The 21,971-nt window shown below is 39.9% G+C and overlaps 1 protein-coding gene across 4 annotated transcripts in view; it reads left to right on the plus strand.

Moving 5' to 3' along the window:
• LOC115412371 (multidrug resistance-associated protein 4-like) overlaps nt 1-21,971 on the plus strand; it is a 45,195-nt gene that overhangs the window by 5,599 nt on the left and 17,625 nt on the right. For all 4 annotated transcript variants that reach the window (XM_030124858.1, XM_030124857.1, XM_030124856.1 and 1 more), the window contains 14 exons: nt 1,018-1,267; nt 1,361-1,468; nt 1,671-1,760; nt 3,137-3,328; nt 3,471-3,565; nt 3,648-3,734; nt 3,837-3,933; nt 7,068-7,298; nt 9,046-9,174; nt 9,370-9,407; nt 9,695-9,789; nt 10,228-10,374; nt 15,859-15,938; nt 21,626-21,776. In XM_030124858.1, the coding sequence (XP_029980718.1) occupies nt 1,018-1,267; nt 1,361-1,468; nt 1,671-1,760; nt 3,137-3,328; nt 3,471-3,565; nt 3,648-3,734; nt 3,837-3,933; nt 7,068-7,298; nt 9,046-9,174; nt 9,370-9,407; nt 9,695-9,789; nt 10,228-10,374; nt 15,859-15,938; nt 21,626-21,776 (1,790 nt within the window). The remainder of the gene's footprint in view (nt 1-1,017; nt 1,268-1,360; nt 1,469-1,670; nt 1,761-3,136; nt 3,329-3,470; nt 3,566-3,647; nt 3,735-3,836; nt 3,934-7,067; nt 7,299-9,045; nt 9,175-9,369; nt 9,408-9,694; nt 9,790-10,227; nt 10,375-15,858; nt 15,939-21,625; nt 21,777-21,971) is intronic.

Raw genomic sequence — 21,971 nt, forward strand, 5'->3', positions numbered from 1 at the left:
TTCTACAACATCGATTCAACAGTAAAACCCATGGAGTTGGATAACTGGGTCATTAAAAAGCATTAGAAGTCATTAAATAGATTTTGTGAAAATTAAGGCCTTAAATGGCATTAAAAAGCATTAAATTCTATGTCCAGAGGCATTAAAAAATTAAATACACTTGATGAAAAAAAGCATTGTTATTCACAATTTATTTTGATTATATAAACATTGATCATTTTGATTGGTAGTATAATGTGATGATTGACAGGCGGAACACTTTAATTGACTATTGTTTGTGGCCAATACACAATGTCACAACACCGGATGCTTGGAATGCAACATGCTGTGAGTGTGCTCATGCTGTGGTGAAAGAGCGGAGGGAATATTTGTAAAAATGGGAAAATGCAAGTCTCAGCAGAAGTGGTTGGAGGAGGAACTATTCAGAACCTGGTTAAAGCCTTTCGAAGGTAAACCGTCATGCATATTTAAAACTATAAATAAAACTGTAACTGCAGTTGGATGTGGGCATTGAATTTGTTTAAAGTGGCATTAAAAAGGGCATTAAAAAACATTAAATTAGATTTGCTGATACCAGCAGAAACCCTGGATAAATGACTGGATGGAATCACTTGGTTTATGTTCAGTTGATATATTTGACTAAAAAAAGTCACTTTTTCTTCAGTTTTCTCTGTTTCTCATATCACAGCCTTTGAATTTGCTCTGAAGTTTTATGAGCATCTACATGATCAGTGACTTAAAAATAGGAAGATACATGATTTATATGAAAAAAACTCAAACTGAAGAGGATACGATTACAATAAATGTCGCTAAATCACTTAAGGAAGATTAAATATAGAGAAAAATAATTTGGGAACTGTCACTAAAGTACCACTGGGTCTTTATGGTTCAATGTCAATGTCGATATTTTTCTGCATTTATTGTGCTAACTAAAAAATGTGAAACAACATTTACTTACAATGTCTTTTTATGTACTCATTTTTGCTGTACTGTCTTTTATTAATTTCTTTTTTACAGAATGGAGATCTCCAAGATCATGAAAAGTTCTTACTTGCGCGGCCTGAACATGGCGTCTTTCTTTGTGGCCAGCAAGATAATAATCTTCATCACCGTCTGTGTCTACGTCCTGACAGGGAACCGGCTGTCTGCAAGCAAAGTGTTTATGGCTGTTTCCCTTTATGGGGCAGTCAGGCTCACCATCACACTTTTCTTTCCTTTTGCTATAGAAAAAGTGTCTGAGTCTTTAATCAGCATTCGAAGAATTCAAGTAAGTACTCTACAGAGTCCATACTGTACATATTACCAGTTTGGTGTTAATGTAAGTCTAAAATCTCTACATCCTGAATGTGATTCTTTGTAGAAGTTTCTCCTGCTTGATGAAGTTTCTCCCAATTTTCTTGGTCTTCCTGTGGTGGAAAAAAGTGACTGCATGGTGAAGATTCAGGATTTAACATGCTACTGGGATAAGGTCAGATTACTTGTGTGTATATAATTGTATATACAGTTTATGTCACATACTATGATCTTCAGACCCCTCCAGGACGGAATGGAGGATATTGAGTGTCATATATTCTGAAGCCCTTTAGGAAAAACCTCTAATTTATTGACTTATATCTTTTTAACATGAAGAATTTTAATTTGAATTAATCTCTTCTCTCTTTTTCACACAGATGCTCGAGGCTCCAACTTTGCACAATATATCATTCACTGTGAAATCGGAGCAGCTCCTGGCAGTTATTGGACCTGTTGGAGCTGGAAAGGTTAGGCCTAGAACCTATGACATGTTATAACATAGTCTAATCTGTCATATATGAAACACACCTGACCAATTAGAATTGATCTTTACTGTCACTGTTACAGGAACAAAGAAAATCTGTTTATCAGCTCCATTTCTGTTTTAGCAGCAAACACTTAAAGTGCAAAAAGACTATAAAAAAAATCACACAAAATACTGAAAAATATTGTCAATATACAAAAACTACAAAGATAAAATGTTAAATATCCAAATACTAATAAAATACTGGTAAATACTACCAAAAACATGCAAAGAGCTAACTCTATACTACAGATAGGAAATATGTACAACATATAAGGATATATACAAATAATAAAAGATATGTACTAGGTAAAATTAAAAACAACTAGAAGCACTCGGAGAGCGCAGACCTCCGCCAAGGCTGATCAGTGGCCCCCCCCGTGGGTCCCCCCACCCCCGATCACCACCAAAATTTAATAATTTCTTCCTTATCCCATTTCCAACAAACCCTGAAAATTTCATCCAAATCTGTCCATAACTTTTTGAGTTATGTTGCACACTAACGGACAGACAAACAAACAAACAAACAAACCCTGGCACAAACATAACCTCCTTGGCGGAGGTAATTAAAGGCCTCTAATAAAAATAGTATACCTGTTGTTGTACATATACTTCAGTGGTTCTCAAACTTTTTACAGTGGAGTACCCCCTGAAATGTACTTTTTTAGGCAAGTACCCCCAACTCTCACTTCAGCATTTTTGATTGAAAAAAAGTAGGTAAAATTTGTTCCTGTGCCAAAGCTGTCTGTTTATATTTTGAAAACTTTGTAAACAAACAACATACTGTATATTTAACTGTAATATGTAAAAAATAGCACATTTTGTGAAGTAAATTTTGTGTGCAAAATATAAACTGAAAAGTGCTCTCCTTCATTACTAAGAAAATTAAATAAATTGGTCATTAATTAATAAATTAACCTTTCATCAACAAAAAATAATTACTTAGCCACTCAAATAAACTCATTTTCAATGATATAAAATAGACATGTTCTTAAACTGTTACCAAAGCTTAAACAAGATGGTTGATAATAAAACTATTATATGAATGTATTTATTATTATTTATTTATATTTCAGCATTAATTCTCATTATTTATTTTGTATTCGGTACATGATGACTTATTTAATGTATTTTTCCAAGTACCCCGGGGGTATGCGTACCCCACTTTCGAACCCCTGATATACTGGAATGAAAGTTTCTTTTTTTGGTGAACAGTAGACTTCATGCTAAATGGTTTCATATTCCCAGTGTCATACATTTCACTTATGCAAAAAGGACTCCATATATATATAAATATAATTTTTGTTCTGTGCATGTCAGTCCTCGCTCCTCAGTGCCATCCTTGGAGAGTTGAGCCCAGACAGTGGTATGATCAAGGTCAAAGGAGATCTAACCTATACCTCTCAGCAGCCCTGGATATTACCTGGTACGATTCGAAGCAACATCCTTTTTGGCAAAAAACTCAACATCCCGAAGTATGATAGAGTTCTGAGAGCCTGCGCCCTCAAGAGAGTGAGAATCACTCGGATGATTTCATTCCCCACTACACACTGTAGGGTCTTCATACACTCTGTTCCAGTTATTAACAGTAATGTTTTACTACATATACCTTGGAGTGAGTCCATTATAAATGTGTGCATTGGGCCTTGTTTAGGACATGGACCTAATGCCGGGCGGTGACTTGGCGATGGTTGGGGACAGAGGAACCAACCTAAGCGGAGGACAGAAGGCCAGGGTCAGCCTAGCCAGGTATGCACACACACACACACACCCTTTTACCCCTCGGTTTCAGTTTCAGGTATTGTAATCTCCATATCTGCACCATTTTTAGAGCAGTGTATCAGGATGCAGATATCTACTTGCTGGATGACCCACTTAGTGCTGTGGACGCTGAGGTGGGCAGACACCTTTTTGAAGAGTAAGTCACTTATCTCCTTCTGACTCTTTTCCACCAAGATATCCACAAAGTTCTTAGTTTATTTGCATTATATTCTGTTGTTTTGTATTTTGTTTTACTCAGGTGCATTTGTGGACTTTTGAGGAAGAAGCCTCGAATCCTGGTTACTCACCAACTGCAGTATCTGAAAGCTGCAGATGAAATTATTGTCTTAAAAGAGGTGAGTGTAATCTTATGGCAATAGATTACATACAACATAACCCATTACTCTTTATGATGTTTGTGTGAACTTCAAATATTTGTATAGAGGATATGCACTCGACATCACTGCTAGCGGACATCACCGCGGTTCCGCCCACTGAGTAGCAGAAAGAGGGAGATGAGTAGCAGCGTTGGCTTCAATACTGTCTAAACTTAAGAACAATATTCAATAAAAATGGGGAAGAGCTGTTGTGTGATTAATTGTATGAACTGGTTTGAAAAGCAGTTGTAGCTATCGTTTTACAGACACCGAAAGACAAAGAAAAGAGACGTAGATAGATCCAGGAAACCAAACCTAGATTTGTGGATCCCATTTCGTGTCAGGTAACATTCATTTATGCTGTATTTTTGGGTAAAATCATACCTTAAATGACGTATTGTTTTGGCTAACGTTCCTTCTAAGTAAAACTCTTGGTTTCATGATCAGATCTTTCCTGGTTTTTGTCTTCATTTTGTGATTCTGAACCTTGTGCTCCTACATGATCAGTAAACTAACTTAAACTGAGGCTAACCCAGTTTTTCAAATACGGGGGAACTGGAGAATAAAGCTACGACAGCGTATCAGGGCCACATAAGAAAATAAAAACGCTTGTCACTACGAGAATAAAGTCATAAAATATCGATATAAAACCTGTAATTTTATGATAAAGTCGAATACAAAAAGAATCACAATGTTATGAGAATAAAGTCGTAGTTATAAAAAAAAAAACAACTCATAATTTTGCTAAAATGTCATTTGTTTATGAGATTAAAGTCATATTCCGACAATAAAGCCATAATATTACAAGAATAAAGTCCCTGCTGGTCCACAGCAGAAGTATCTGTGTTGTATAAAGTACTTGATCTGAACTAGACGTAAATCTCCTCAGTACCAGTAGATCATGAATATATTCACTGGGATCAGTACATGGTCTACTGTAAATGCAGTTAAGATCAGTTGGTTCTGTGCCTAGTTTTAGCACCTGGTCATTAGTGATGATGAAACCATGTATATTTGTTTCAGGTAAAAATAGCGATGATCCCCTACACCCTGGATGTCAGGATACGTGATTTTTGTCCTCATGTCAATGTTCATGGACCACTTGTTCTTTGGTAGCTCGTACGGATCTATGTCGAGTCCAATTGTCCTTAATTTAATTTCATATTTCACATTATCCCGGTCTCGCTGTGTTTACTACTGTACTCCATCATGTTGAGCAGGTTGGTTTTTGCCACTCAGTCTGACTTAGAGGGGTGTGGCCTGGGGGGGCAGTGACGTATATGCATACCCTCTATTATTTTTTTTATTTTACTTTTTTAAATCTGCCACCACCACCCCTCTTCGGAGGACAACTTTATTTCTAATTACAGCTTGTGTTTAAGTAACAGTCTCAAACTTTATATTCACATGTTCATCCATTCCTTGCTTGTATACATATACAAAGAGGGAGGGCTCATATAGACAAAAGTGTACAGGGACAGGAAGAGACAAGACAGTGGGACAAAACAGACATAAGACAAGACAACCAATCAATATTTGTATTAATGATGTTTTAGACGCTTTGTAATTCACTTATAACTAATACAATGTATATTTTTGACACACAATAGTCATTAATGGCACTTTTATGTTAATTTCATGTCATTTTTGAACATTGGAGCACTTTTCTGTTGAGGAGTCAGTTTACAAGGGCAGTTTACATTTGAATTCCAGTAGTGACCCATTTCCACAGCAAAAAAAAAAAAAAAAGGAATAAAAAATTCCTTGCGTCTTGTTCTTCTATTGGTCCATAGCACATGCAGTGTCATGTCAACCAGTAAATGAACTATGACCATGGCTGGGACATTGTAGCTCCTTATTGTTAAAGTCTTACTACCTGATGTTTAGTCTGTACATGCCTGTACATAACAGATACTTGATATTTCTTACCTTTATGGGAAGATTCACAGGCTCTAACTCCTGGAAAAACAATGTTATATTCTTTGCCTCTAAGCTGTTTTCATTTCTTTGTGTTATTTCATGCTGCTGTGGCTTGTTAATTATATATCTTATTACACTACATAATTACTTATATTTATGTATACACATTAAGTTATCAGCCATAAGTAAAGTCTTCAAATTAGGAGGAAGGGACTCAAAATATTGCCTATAAAGCCACTATAACAATACCAGTGTATGATTAAGATCACATGTAACAGGAATTTGTGTTTAGGGATCTTCCTTTGACCTTTGACAGATTGAAAAGTTTAGTGTGTAATACTTAGCAGCATCTTTTGGTGTAGTTTAATATGGCGACCAAATGAATACCCCCCACCTTCCCCTGGGGTGGTCACAAAAACCACAAAAGTAACACATTTGTGTGATCCATACTCAACAATAGGTGACAGTAATGATCCTTAACTCTGGATGTCACCTCTAAAATAAAAAAATAAAAAAAAAAACATATTAAGAGGGAGTCCATTGTGAGCTACTGTATAAGTATGAAGGTACATCATGACCCATGCTGGATGTAGATATAAATGCCTGATTTTAAGGTAACAAACACAATAGTTCCTGTTTTGCATGATTTCCCCTTAAATTGTACACACTGGACCTTTAAAAAAATTTTTTTTATGGACTACAGTGTAGTTTCATGTGTCCCTTACTGGTGGAAAAAAAATTTTAGTCCACCCTTGTTTTCTTCAATTTCTTGTTCATTTTAATGCCTGGTACAACTAAAGGTACATTTGTTTGAACAAATATAATGATAACAAAAATAGCTCATAACAGTTTAATTTCAGAGCTGATATCTAGACATTTTCCATTGTTTTCTTGATAATAACCAAAATCACTTCAGTTCTTATATCAATATCTATGGCATTATACTGACAAAAACAGTGCTTTTAGACATTCCATGTTTTCTTTTCTGTCTGTTTTAGTCACATGATACACACAGGAGTTAGTACTTGATTACATAACCATTGTTTTTGATGACTTTTGATGGTCTAATCATTGTTTCTGCTACTGTCGGCATTGGTGCATCTTTGTCATTATTTTGTGACTCAAAGATACTACAATGCCTATGAATGTTTATATCAGTTTTCTTCTCCTTCTGTTGTTCATCTCTTTTGCAGGGTCACATGGTGGTACGGGGGACTTATACTGAACTGCAGAGCTCTGGTCTGGACTTCACCTCTTTATTGAAGGAAGAGGAGAACCACGAGGAGGAGAGGCAGCTCATGACCCCCATTTCTGGGATGGTCTCTCGCTGTTCCCACACTGTGTCAGACAACTCCATGTCCTCCATGTCCTCCCTCTCCTCCTCACGACACTCTTTAATGGAGGGAACAGAGCCGCTAGCTCTGGTGGGTACCTTTAAAACATTAAATGACAAAAATCTGACTGTTTCTCAGTTACAAGGAAAGATCAGTAAAGCATTCATTCACATACAGCTACGGCATCAGAATTAGCCCATTCCAATGTTCAAGAATCCTTCCATGGACCGAGCTCTTCTTTTGGAGACATGTCAAGGATACATCCTCAGTGCTGTTATAATACCCACAATCCTCTGTGAGAGTCTGAAAAATTCCTGTGAATGGAAAACAGCAAAAATATAAATAGAACAGAATCAGTCAGTATTGGTTCACACACATAAATTTGTCGGCTACCTTTAACCCATCACACAAACTGCATGCTAGGAGCAGTGGGCTCGCCATATCAGGTGCCCGGGGAGCAAATGGGAGGTGGGGTTTGAATGCCTTGCTCAAGGGCACATCAGCCAACAACCCTCCACCAGTCCAGAGAATTGAACTGGCAACCGTTCGGTCACAAGCTGACTCTCCAGCCGACTCTCCAGCCATCCAGGCCATGGCTGCTCCCAGATACTTAAATAAGAAAAATTCCCAATTACTTCATCACTTCAAAATGTATTTACATACATAACATACATTACATACATAAAGCTGTGAGAAAATACTTTATTTTAACCTCTTATAAAATTATTGTGACAATGTGATTTATTCTCGGTAGATAAAGTGTAACTGGGACTCAGTATGTAATCACTGTACTTGCTCAAAGTCATTACTGATGTGTAGAAATAGGAATAAAATAAGGAATGTATCTGAAAGGAAAAATATTCCTGTTTTATGAGCAAGAGTGTATAATAAAATCATAAGAAGATAGGAATATTGAAAAAAAGCACAGAATAAATAAAATCATAATTGTTTTATGATAAATAGAGGGAACAGGACTGCTAAATATACTACATCAGTGTTTTTCAACCTTGGGGTTGGGACCCCACATGGGGTCGCCTGGAATTCAAATGGGGTTGCTTGAAATTTCTGGTAATTGATAAAAATTAAAAAAAATTACTAATAGAAAAATATATGGTGACTTGAGAGAGACAATCACAATACATAAAATGCATGATGAACTGAAGTTGAAACTGAAGCACTGTGGTAATATTTATCTTTCAAATCCATAATAATATACATTATATAGCCTAAATGTAGTAACATAGTACAGTATAGCAAACTATTACATGATCAAAAACAAATTAATTTTAGCAAAACAATTTCTCAATTTTGAATGTCTGGGGTCGCCAGAAATGTATGATGTTAAAATGGGGTCATGAGCCAAAAAAGGTTGGGAACCACTGTACTATATATACACTATATACTATATAACGGTAGGTCATACAGTGAAAAAAGACCTTTGGGATAAATTTATTTGTAGTTTGTGTCATGTTGCAGCACATAAATGATGCATCACTTTTATTATTGGATATATTAAGTAAATGTTAAGACATTCTACTGTCGCCACTGATTCATTAATTAGAGGTCTCGATCATTTCTGCTCTGATTAGATGGTTTCATTCATGAGAAAACTGAGCAGAATGAAGGACTCTTGCCTGGTCTTTAAAGGAAGTGACTCAGACGGAAGGGAGGATCCTTGAGATTTAGAAATGGTTAATCTTACTGTGAGAAAAAGCCTTGTTGAGTGTCCTTCTGGCCACTAGAGGGCAGAATGTACTCATCTTTTCTCTTCTGCACATGACAGCCTAATCTCAAGTGTTGCTGGATCACTGGCATTGACACTAGTGTCTATCTATAGGTAGTGCAACCAATGGAGGAAAACCGCTCAGAAGGAAACATCAGCCTGCGTATGTATGTGAAATATTTCAGAGCAGGCGCTAACTTCTTGGTCCTCTTCATCCTCATTTTACTCAATGCACTTGCACATGTGAGTTAATTTCTTCAATAAATTTCGTTGTGGGTTTCCTGTCACTTTAAAATATTACAAAATATAATTTATCTCCAGTTAAATGGAGTAATTTGTAAGCAGTGAGTAGTTCATTTGTGGTAAGTACTTTATTTGTGGTGCTGTATTTAAGATGGTAAAGTGAGATTAATTTATTGTGTTTTTTTGTTTGTTTAGATTACGTTTATTCTCCAGGACTGGTGGCTTGCTTACTGGTAAGATTTTGTTTCTTTTATGCGCTGTGAAAAACATTATTGCCTGGGAAAATGGTTGTGAAACGTAAACTGACATATTTACTCCGACTGGAAATGGTTGATGATTTAATAGAAGACGATTGAACTGAACAGTTTTTCTTGGCATTATTTGTCTCTTGTTGTAAGTGACCTTGTGTTTCAGAAAAGAAGGAATGAGTTTTGTATAGTGCCTTCACGTTGTATCTTTCTTTCTTTGTTGTGTTTATTTGTCCTTGTGGATTTTTGGTTCTTTTGTGACTGACTCACAGGGCCTCTGAACAGAAGCACATCAATGTGACAGAGCACCTCAATGGCAGCTTCCCTCGGCAGCTGGACCTTGACCTGTACCTAGGTGTTTACGCAGGTGAAGCTCACTGAACACACATTGCTTTTTGTGTACTGTTAAGGCTCTGAATACGCCAGCCATTCATTGAACAGATCCACACTTCTTTGGCTGTGGCCCAAGGCCTTCAAGGCCCAGTGTATGTGTACCTGGGCCTCAGCTGTACAGGGAGATAGCAGTGCCTTTCTTGTTTTCTACTATTGGATTACTCTGATTGTCTCTCTTTGACTCCTGCCTCTTCACCCTTTCAGGCTTTGTATTCACAGTGATAGACTCACAATGAAAACAAACAAACAAAAATGGACAAAAAAGCCATTACTGAAATAAAAACAAAATTGAATATATCAGTTTTTGTCATACATTATGTTAATAATTGTATCTCAGATTCATCGTTGACCTTCAATTAGGCACAAGGATAGCACTGTTTTGTTATGATGTTTTTTTCTCTGTTTTTGTCAGGTTTAACAGCCACTTCAGTTGTGTTTGGCTTCCTACGCAGCTTACTCTTCTTTAATGTCCTGGTGAGCTCAGCGCAGACCCTGCACAACAGCATGTTTCATGCCATCCTGCGGACCCCAGTTCACTTTTTCGATATTAATCCGATTGGTAAGTACCTCACCTCCAAATTAAACTCCTATTAAAAACGGCACATTTAAATAATAAACTCATATGTGATTGTGAATGGGCTCCTCATCTGCAGGATAGTAAAGGTTATGCATGACAGGAATGATGAGATGATTCATTAATGTCAACATCCGCTGGGCTCTACTTGCTGTAGAAATGATTGTTCTAACATTCTAACATCTCACCACTAGAGAGCAGACTGTTACTGACTTTGTCATGCATGGATCGTCTTACAAATATCCATAATCTTGGCTTTTAACTCAATAATAATAATAATAAATAATAAAAATAATAATAATAATGACAATAATAATAATAATAATAATAGAAATGTTAATTTGGTAATTTGTGAATGCATCACATTTATTAACTGATAATTATTAATCCCACGTCTCTTATTGCTAATACCAAACTGCAAATAGTCATATTTTTGTGTCTGTTTTTTCAATCTCTGAGATTTAACATCAGCCTACAAATGGAATTATTATAACTGCTGCTGTCAAGCACAATTTGTGTAACCCACAGACCAACTCAGTCCAAAACCTTGTGACATGACTTAATATTAAGCCGTAATGTATTTGAGAGAATGCTATCTTTTTTTATTGTCAGCCAGGACAAAAAAGCAAACAATTACGTTGAATAAATACTGTTTGCACTAGATCTTGGACAGCGTTGTGTTTGGACTACAGAGCTGTGCAAATACAGACATATTTGTCTTGTGCACTGTATCAGAAATCTTCGATTGTTTCATTAGTTTTGTAGGTTGTAGCTGTTGGGTCAATGGAGTGGGCAGATGGACATGATATTAAAAGTGAGCAAACACTTCAAGTCAGTCAGCCTTTACCCAGGGAGGGTTTTCTGGCTTTTCTTTAGCTTTAAGTGCACCACCGTTTGAAGTACACGGAAATAACACATAATTAAAAACTCCAGATCATTTTAGAGTATTTTCAAAATGTTTTACTCTTATAATTTCATCTTTGTCTTGTCTATTAATTATAAATCTCTTTTAATTAGGCCAAGTAATGTCACTGTCATCTATCATTCACATCCAAAGTCAACTGTCAAGTGGCCCACTTTGATAACTTTAATTTTTCTGGAGCATTGTTCACCTGTCAGCAGATAATTACTCAGCCTAATCTCTTCATAGTGACATGCATGTACAACACAATCAGCTCGGGTGGGAATTCTTAACAAGAAGGAAACTAGTATCTGTATAATGAGTCATAATAAGCTGGTAACACAAGTCTAAATATGATTTGAGGGTGTTCAGGAGCTTGTGGTTTCTACTGGCATTAGGAGTGGGTGTAGCGGCAGAGCTTTCCTTTACAAAGCTGTGTTAGGAGCAAACACCACAGGTCTTAATCTTTGGCTTTTGTTTTTGCTGCTGCTCTTGTGTTGCATAGTGGACTACCTTACATCTTATCTGGGTGTGCCTTGCTTGGTAATCTACACACAGGATGAGAACAAACATTTTGAATAATGTAATAATCTGTTTAATAGCGCAGCAAAGGAGAGGCTTAACAGACATTGTTATCAGATTGCTGTTGTGCTGCTATCAGTAACTATTGTATGACCGGTCCAGTCATTACAGGTTAGCCTCCAGGTTTGACAAATAACACCGTGTGTTTGACTGGATTTATAGACAACTGTCCCAGAGAGTGTGTTTCTTTGTCTTTTGTTCACTTAACAGTAGATTAAACATGAGCTTGACATTTTATTATCTACTGTATACAAAAATAAGTCCTTCTAATTTACAATGTTTTTCCTCCTGCTCTGTAAAGAATAGAACAAAGACTCCGCTTGTCAACTCTTCTTGATTTTTCTCTTGTACTTTCTTCCCCCCCCCCCCCCCCACTTTACAATCACTGTCACTTCTCTAGGTGCTCCCGCTGCCACTATAGCCTTGTCATAAGTTTAAGTATTGCATTTGTACCTGGGTGCCTTATGTGTTGTTAAGGGTTTGACAACTGTTTACATGTGTAAGTGATAGGTGTGCTGCTGCTGAACAGGCCCTGTGTTTGATAGCTGTCCTCAGAGTTAAAGGTTACCATTTCAGGCGTCGCTGCACAAAGGTCTTATTTGTTATTCTATGAATGTGGCTTGTAACAATAGAGTACAGCAGTGGTGAATTATGATTGATGGAGAGTCATTGTAGCTCTTCTGTATCAGCCACTGAATGCCTCAGCGCCATTTGTATCTGTGTCTATGTTATCTTTTGTGCTGTGTTGAGATTTGCAAGTTGGGGGCTCTGTGTGATTAAACCTTTATTTTGTAACAATAGTATATGATAACTTTGAGATTATTTTGATTAAAAAAAAAAAAAAAGCCACCTCCTATTTTCTCTATTTTATGAATAAAAGTACATTTATGTTGCGCGATTTTAGCAATAAGTCTTGTTACAGCTGTTCATCTAAATGTGATCCAGTTGGAGCAGCACAGACAGCGGTGTATGTGTTGAGCTGATGTTGATCCCTGTAATTTAGTGTCATTGAGTGGGCTAATCCCCTCAGAGACTGCAGGCCAGGGCTTCAGCTCATCAGCACAGTCAACGAGTGGAGTTTCAGTCAACACACACACACACACACACACATACACATACACACACATGCTCTTCTTTCACATCGGGATAGTGGGCCGTCTCAGCTCTGGGTGTCACTCAGTTGCTGTTGACGCAGGGAACATTAGATCTTCTGTAGTCAGTGATGTGAGATTCTAATTGTGTCTACAGAGGCAATGTTTTTAATGTCTGTATTTCAGGTCTGGGATGCAAGAGTGTTAAGAGCGAAGTGGAAGAAGTACTGCAGAGAGGATGATGATATCGAAGTGTGTAAATTGAATGTGGAGATGGAGCCGTGTGTGTGTGTGCAGTATGGCTGATAGGGCTCCCCCTCGCTCGGCACTTCCACTATTTAATTGCATGAAAGGGAAGGAGAGGAGATTGCAGGAGCCTGGCGGTGTGAGCGAAGAGAATGGATTTAGAATGTATTAGTATTGGCAGCAAGGCGCCGGCGGTGGGAGGCTGCCCCAGGCCCCTGGGCCCTTCATGGAAGTGCAGGTGAGCTGTGCCACCTCCAGCCTTGGCAGCCCCCTCCTCAGTATTCCTTCATTATCGCACTTGCCTCACTGAAAGGCCCCTCCAACTGCACTGGGGCCCACACATGGAGCGGCTCTGAGTTGTCCCCTTATCTTGATGTTTACAGGGAACAGCGATTTGCCACACGCCCTGCTCTAGCCGAACCCCACTGTTCTACTTCTTTAAGTGTGATTGGGGGCCTTGCTCACCTAATATCTCCACCTAAGGGGCCACCTTAGTTGGGAGGGCTTGATATTTCCTGAGCCTAAGAAAGTGGTGCAAATCACCCCTGGAGTCTTAAACCATGAGAAATTGTTTGATACTAATGCTGCTGATATCCTGAAATGTCTATACCCCTCTTTACACAATAGGTGATATTGTTGACAACCACCCATAGTGATTGAAGCCATTGTCCCATGCTGATCTTACCTCATAGGCATTTCCATGCAGTGAATGTCTTTGTGTAACTGCATCACTGTAATGTATCCTCTCTATAGTCTGTGCAGGATGGAGAAGGGTCTTTACTTCATCCCCTCTGAAACTCTGTCAATTGAGCCGCTTGTCAAACAGCTGATAGCTGACTGATGTTCTCTGCTCTAACACCCTCTAACCATGGTATGATGTAACCAGGAGAAACCTATCCCTTTTTATTGGCATTGTTTGTATGATATGCATGAATTTGGGTCATCTATGGCTTAGACAGTAAAATTACATAAAATATTATTGGATCTTTCTCAGACACAGTTTGACAAGTACTCCCCCCTTTTCCTAGACTTAAGCAGGGAAATTCTACCATAGTATAGTAGCAGTTCTACCCCTTTGCTTGAACCCTCCCCTCAGGATGTCTGTATGCTAAAGGGGCACTCACTGTGAATAAGATTAGTCTGCCTCCAAGTGTACAACATGCTTACGCCACTTGACTTTGAATCAGTACTGATTTGGAGCATTGCTGGGTTGTTGCGGGGAATAATGCTCTGGCTGGGTTTATGCAATGGCTGTTATGGGGAGCCCGGCCTCGTCTGCATGCATGTTTTTAGGCGGGAGTGGCATTTTGGATAAAGCTGTAAGCTGCTTACGGCCGTGGAGAGAGGTGATTACAGGGCCCACCTCCTTAGGACTGACTGGGAGGCCGGGAGGCAACTTTTAGGTCAGTAGTGCCCTGGCTCCACCACGCCTTCAGAGTGCCATACCAACACATTCTGCCAATGTGCGACACCGCCAATCCCTCTACAGGTTTCTTACCAAGACCCACCCTGCATTATGGCCCATTCTGTGAGCCTAGATAAACTCATGTGTGTGCCCGGATGATTAGTTTCACTTTATCAGGGGTTGAGCCCTAAGTGTGTGTTGTGCTTTATTTACATTTTCCTTTCATAGATATTATTGTTTGCGTAGTGACGTGTCACAGTAAGAGACAATCTGCTACTTAAATACTGTATGAAACATTATGATACCAGTTTAGAGGGACTTTAATAGTGAAATACGTAGACTACCCATGGCATATCCGCAGCTTGTTTTTTTTTTAACCTGAGCCCAGTGGAAATGCTGGCACTGCTCAGGTAGTTTTTGTCTACCTTTCAGAGTTTTAGGGCTTCCTTCAGGGACAAAGATAGAGAAAGCCTTTCTGTCTTCCCTGCCTTTAAGGTAGTGTAGTGTGGGGATTGGTTATCACTGACCCTGCTGTAAACAGTGTGTGAAAGCAGCTGGAGTGTAATCTTATGTGCTTTGGGAAAGGAATAGGGGAGCAATGTTACTGAAGGAGTAACAATAAAGGGCTGCTACAGCACCTGCAGAGCACCAGCCAAAATAATGAACACCTGAGCAGATTGGAGGCAACTCAATTAACGTCACTGACACTGCCATTCAGAACATAAAGGCAGGTACGCAGCTTCTGTTGCCCTTTTGTTTTCAAACAAAAGGTTGCCTCACATATTCAGCCAAGAGTAGGGCAGTCTTTATGAAATGCAAGACAAATAATGATTCATTGTTTAATCTAGATAGGCCTCTGTTTTCCATCTGACATCACGCTCAGTGTATACGCTCTGTTCTGTTAAATTGAAGGAGACTTTAGTAACAGTTGCACAATAGTCCAAAGAGACTGAAGGAAATTAAAACAAACAATGTGATGTTTTCTATGGGTGGCAGCTAATGGATGAAGCACATACGTATTTGACTTTGATTTGTTCTTTAATTCTAATCAAACACTGCATTCATAAAGATCTTTGTTCTGTGTCCCCTATGCATGTACTTCACACTCTTTTCCACCTGATTTTATTTTGTTAGTTCTGTCCGACCAAATTTAAATAAACAATTTAATACAACTCTTCTGTCGGTTGTGTGATTCAGTCATAAACACAACATCGTGTAATCATTTCTTTTGTGTTGTTTCCCAGGAAGAATCCTCAACAGGTTTTCAAAGGACATTGGTTACCTGGACTCTCTGCTCCCATGGACGTTTGTGGACTTTATCCAGGTGAGTCTCACCTCGGCAGGTTTGGTCGCTGGCGCTGCAGCATGGGGAGGCCATTTCATGCCTGGCTAAACCTGCTTTGTGGTCCGGGTCCCCTAATCTGGAAACAATTACTGTAGGATTACCCGCCAGCGCGGCCCAGCGCCTGCACAGATTTAATAAAAGTGTGCACATAGGCTGAGGGCGTGGCTCCTTCAGTGTGACACAACAGAAGCGGCATCTTCAGAGAATGTATAAGGAGTCTAAGCAAGTGATTGGGAGAGAGAACAGTACCAAAGAGGAAATAAGGGACACAGGGTGATGGGTCCGATGTTGAAGAAAACAGTGGGGAGGCGGGGAGGGGTTGACAAGGATGATGTGTTGAGTGGCAAAGAGAAGAAGTGAGAGCAGCAGGCGTACGATGTGTTTGCAGGAGTGGAGCTGGAGGTGTGGTAGAGGGGGAAGGGGACAGGTCAGTCGGAACAGATTCAGAGCTGGACTTGCCCCTCTCAGTGCAATACAACTACTGCTCTACAGTCATCTAGACCTGGTAGCCAAGGGCCACCCTGATGCATAACCAGGTTAGGTTACCAAATGCCACCCTGCCACCGTGACAGCCATCTCCCACGAAAGCCTGCGGTGATGAGCCAGCTCATGCACCTAGCACCACAAAGAAGGGAATGTTCGCTGCACAATTCGAGGTAGAGGAGCAGGCGTGGCTCCTTGGTTAGGGCCAAAGAATAGAACAAAGGCGCGCTGAAAATGAATCCCCCCTCCACAATGCCTGAGTGATGTTTGTGGCAGATACCCATCTCACACTAGACAAAAGCCATCTTAAATGCTGAAAGCACAAAAGATCATACGCACAAAAGCTTTTTGTCTGCTATAGTTCCCCTCATTTTGATAATAAGGTGAATAATGGCTGGAGTAAAATAATAACTTTGTAGAAGGCCCATAGGTCTAACTAAAAGCAGTGAAAGTAGACTAGGTCATGACTGAAAACACACTTGTACTGCACAAAGGTACTTACTGCACTTCACAGCTAACATGTTAAAAACATATTAGGGATTACCTTTGTAATTTAAAGAGAACAACATTTCTTGATTTACATGTAAACTGTATATAATGACCACACTTTCTCTGCCATAGAAGAAAAGTTTGGGGTGATTGTGATAGTTGACAAATGTGGCACCCTCTGGATAAAGCACTTTTGGTTTGTGCTGCTTTCTCCTCTTGTTTGCAGGTGTCTTTCATAGACTAGTCTTTAATGCTTTCAGGAAGGACCATTTTCACTCTTTTTATCAAAGTATTAGCTGTGCAGAAAAGCTACTGATCCTGACTATTGTTGCTCATTCGTGGAGGGACATTTCCCCATAGTCATTGTTTAAATGGTTGTCAGGGTGGAATAAAATGAAACTTCATAAACAATGCCCTAACTGGTTTATCTCTCTCTATGGGGAGAGGCCGCTTCTGTGCAGGGATTTGCACCAGAGCCTCCCCCTTTATGGTGGAGTAAGCACTTCACAGCCCCTCAGCGCTGCCCCCACAGCTGCTTAACAAGGGGATTCCCTCCAGCTGGGGGAACCTGGTTACACCCCAGAGCCTATTTTTTTTCACAGGTCTCATTTAGTAGTAATTTAGTATATTGGAAAAAAAGACTCATTCTCTTTCCTCTTTATGGTCAGGGGACAAAGACAGAAATGTCAATTAAAAACACCTCAGGCATTGGGGACTGTCAGCCTTTGTGTGGACTTGACCTTTAAATCCTGGGTTGCCTCTATTTTCACAGAGGGGGCAAAAGAAGAGGCCAAGACAATAAGGGGTGAAAACAAGGCTTTTTCAGGGGAGGATTTTGTGTGAAGGCTCTTGACCAAGTCACACTACTAACTGTGGGGTCTCTCTAGTTGCATTCACAAGTCTTCTTACTGATCTTCGCCAATTCAGTTTGTCAGCATGTTTATGCTATGACACCAGCTGATGGTTAGTTTACTTTAAGCAGGAGCTCATCTAGTCTCACCAGTATTAATGACTTATAAACATGCGCAAACAATGGCTCGTAAATCATAAATTACAGCAATAAATCTGACAATCATCCAGAGAAAGACAAAATAGTGTGTGTGAGTGGGAGTGTGTTTGTATGTTTAATATTACGGCAGACACAAACTCAGCACAGAAGCACCAAAGACACACACAAACAGAGAGTAAAGATGGCTATTGTTTAGAAACACTGGCGGGTGGATCGTTGTGTGACTCTATATTGTGGCACATTGTGTGTTAGGCCTCTTTAGTGGCTTTGTGGGATATGAGAACTGCTGACGTAACCGTGAGTGCTGTAGGATGGGATTTCACCGGCTTTCTCTGGTTCTTTACCACGCTAGTGACAGAAGAAGTGAAGAATGCACTGGCTCCAGGCATTACACAGGTTAGCCTGAGAAACACAGGACATGGTCTTGTGTGGAAACATATAGGCTGTTCCATAAATCCCCATTCAGCATTGTTTTATGACAGTACTATTGTCTTCCTAGCATGAGGTGAAAAATACAACGTACAGAGAAAGATGAGAGGAAGGTGAACTATCCTGCATGGTTTCACTTGTGAATGTGGTGTATTAGTGTGCAATAAAAGAACCCCAAAAGTACACTATTGTGTGTATATGTGTGTGTACCTATGGCTCTAAGTAGCCACTCAGCAAAACCACACGTGGTCATTTAATGGTGATCATCAGCCAGCAAAAGCTTCCAGTGTGTGTATGTGTGGTCTTTGGAGATGCTGTGGTCCAGATCCTTAGCTGCTCTGACTCAGATGTTCAGCCCAGGCCATGGAGTCTAAGTCTGAGAACTTACATAACAAAGTGTCTCTCAAATCTTCAAATCTTACCACATGTCAGTATGACGGAAATAAGGAGTCGTGAACCTTCTGCGAACGACTTTTATATCCGCGAGTGGTTGTTTTCTTGCATGTTTGAGAACGTTTTTGTATTGTTTTAAAGAAAGCGAGTGAAAGCAATGACCGAATGAATGAATTTGCCAGACACAAGTGATTTATAGCAGAGAGAGGGAGTGAGAGAGAACACATTTCAAAGCCTTTCTCTTATTTCCAAAATGGGGTTGGAAATCAGCAGCTTGACTGAGCCCAAATAAGTGACTTCTTTTACCTTTTCACAACACACAAAGGCCTAATCCTTGGACTACTTGAGCCACCAATGTAGACAGCGACTGAGACCACCACAGTATGTGTCAGACCCTCCTCACCACACACAAAACACATTGACTGCAGCTTTATGAAGTGAAAATGCCCCAGAAAGGGAAAATGTGAAGGAGGTGTCTACAGTCATTTCTCCCAAAGAAAGGCCACAGCATCTGGGCATTTAATGCTAAAATAAAGCCCAAAGACAGAGTAGAAAGGATTGGGTCACTTCTATTGTTCCAGGGACCAAGTGGAACAGCCCTGTTTTGTTTCAGTACCACTGACCCTTGCAGCTTATTGTGTTGGTCTGTCATGGAAAGTGTAGAGTAAAAAAAATTCCAGCGATGACAGAGGACTTTCTGTGGAGGAATTTTCTTTACCATGCTTTCCCTTCATTTCCCATTTGTTTGCACTGTTTTCCCAGGGGGAAATATTGCACGCTGTCAGTAAATAAAGGGAGGATGAAAAAGGAGTTGTAAAAAGCATACTGATTCCTTGTGTCCGGAGGGATGTTTAATTAAAGGGAAGTGTTTATTTTGTGCTGCGGAACAACAGTTGCTATCATTGCTCAACACAAATATTGCAATTAACTTCAATTTTCTACATTTACTTGGACATCAAAGAGCTGATAGAATCATTTAGAAAATAAAGCAATTAGGGTCAGCAGAGATCTGAATGGTCTTTGGACACAGCAGTGCACCCATTTGCTTGAGTGACTGAATCACATGCGTGCGGTAGCTTTCTTTTCTTGCTAAAGAGCAATTAGTGGTAATTCTTTATTTAAACTGTTTGTATACAAAACCTTTCATCCTTTTATCCACTTTTATGTGCAGCGGGATGTGGCTTTGGGAGTTTTCTGTTCCTGTGTGGTTCCATAGCAGATATGGACGTGGTCTGAGGGGTGAGGTGTGTGCTTGTAGGATTACTTATCGGAGTCATCTGTGTGTAGTGTGGGTGGGGGTCACGGTGTTCCCGATGCTGACACGATAAGCGCCAGACCACGCAAATGGATCACATCAAACAGGGTCCTGGCGACAGCTGGCCCTAGGGAGCAGGAGGAGGCAGGACTCCTATCTAATGGTTCCTGTTCCTCTTCTGTCCCCTTAGATGACCCCACTGTCAGATAAGCTGGCCCTGAATGAAATGTGGCCAATTAGACAATTAACCATCCAGCCAATGATCGAGCAACGTCGGCGTCACTAATGAACAGCACAAGAGCGAAAGGAAAGGAGCATATATGATAAGGCATTTGTTCAGTTAATATTTGAAGCTCTCAAGGGAAGGTTGGATAACATGCAGTAATGGCTTGTGTGCCACCATCTCACTTTGCAGTCTGGTAGCCTTCCATCAAGGCCAAGATTGAAACTTATGTACTGTGAAATTCTTGGGATCAGTTGTGCTCAGTAGCTTCCACTCACTGTTTGATTGTGTGGGCTCCACTACAGCAATGGTTAGACTAGTAATACCCTCTTATCTGAACTGCAAATGGAATTGAGTGGCTTTTCATCACAAAACTACACTGAAAGTGATCATGCTTAAATGTGCGCCTAAGTGGCTGATAACATCCGTAATTAAGGTGCTAAATTAAATTTACATCTCTCTGGGCTAGTCTGAGACCACTGAAGGTAACAGTATGATCCTAATCTCTCGGTTTTAGGATTCATCTCTTAGGATGTGTCTAATTTCAGGGTGTGAGGTTTCATTTTTATCATCTATCAATCGAATATGAAAAATGTAACACGGTATAGCTTTCAGTTAAGAGGAAATGATCTTACTCTTATTTATTTTATTAAGAGGCCAGTTGAAGATGTCAAGGAGTCTTTTACATTTTCAATTATTATCGTATTTAATTGTAATGATAGATGGTGTTGTGTGACTTTTCCTCTCTTTTTTTTCAAATCGTAACATGACATTATCAGTTTCCTTTTTTCTCATTTTCTAAACACAGTGAAAATGTGGGTGCTCGGTGCCATCAGACTCATTGCTTACAATCCTGTTTAGGCAGCTCTGGTATCCTGGTCGAGATGTGTCACATAGCCATTAACACGGGTGATGAGTCACTGTGTTGTTGAGGGCTGTGTGGTTTGAGTGTGATGTATCAGACACCCACAGTGTGGTTCCCAGAGCCCTCTGCCAGTCACTGTGGCCATGCCTGTTGGCTGGCTGCTCTGCCAGGGAGGCTTACAGGCCAGAAGTGTTGAAGGGAAAGCCCAAGGGAGCCGGGGATATGAGCTGCAGTGGCCAAGTGGTAAATTCTCACCTGCTACTAAGTGAGAATTAGTGCTGTGATCGTTTTCCTTTCACACTGTGAGTCACATAACCTCAGTCCCATAACCTGCTGTTACCTTACTGTGTGGCGGTGATGGTCTCACACAAATACAACTGAAAGGTTTTCTCTCGTTCACCCTTAAGAAATAGGCCTCACTGCTCCAATGGTAGCCCAGCACAGCAGCACAGCACCAGGGGAGCTTTTGACTGTTTAGCTGCGTGGTTTATATTGTCTATCATCTTTCCTTCTGACCCAGGTTTTTCTCCAAGTCCTTGGGGTAATTGCAGTGGCTGCCATCATCATCCCCTGGATCCTGATTCCCATTGCTCCCCTGCTTGTTGTTTTCCTGTTTCTGCGACGCTACTTCCTCCAGACCTCCAGGGACATCAAGCGCCTAGAGTCTACCAGTAATTTTTTTTTCTTTTTTGAAGGGAGGGTGGGCATGTCCATTTGTTGTCTAAGACAAAAGCCAACCACAGGAATGCTAATAGACCATTGAAAAAAATCCATGGTCATTAGCATAAAGGCTAAAGGTGGCGGTGGCCTATGGCTTGGCCACACGCAGTTTCCTCAAGAGACGGGAGTTCATGCCATCACATACA

Source organism: Sphaeramia orbicularis, chromosome 21, assembly GCF_902148855.1.
Source record: "Sphaeramia orbicularis chromosome 21, fSphaOr1.1, whole genome shotgun sequence".
In the NCBI taxonomy this organism is placed as follows: Eukaryota; Metazoa; Chordata; class Actinopteri; order Kurtiformes; family Apogonidae; genus Sphaeramia; species Sphaeramia orbicularis.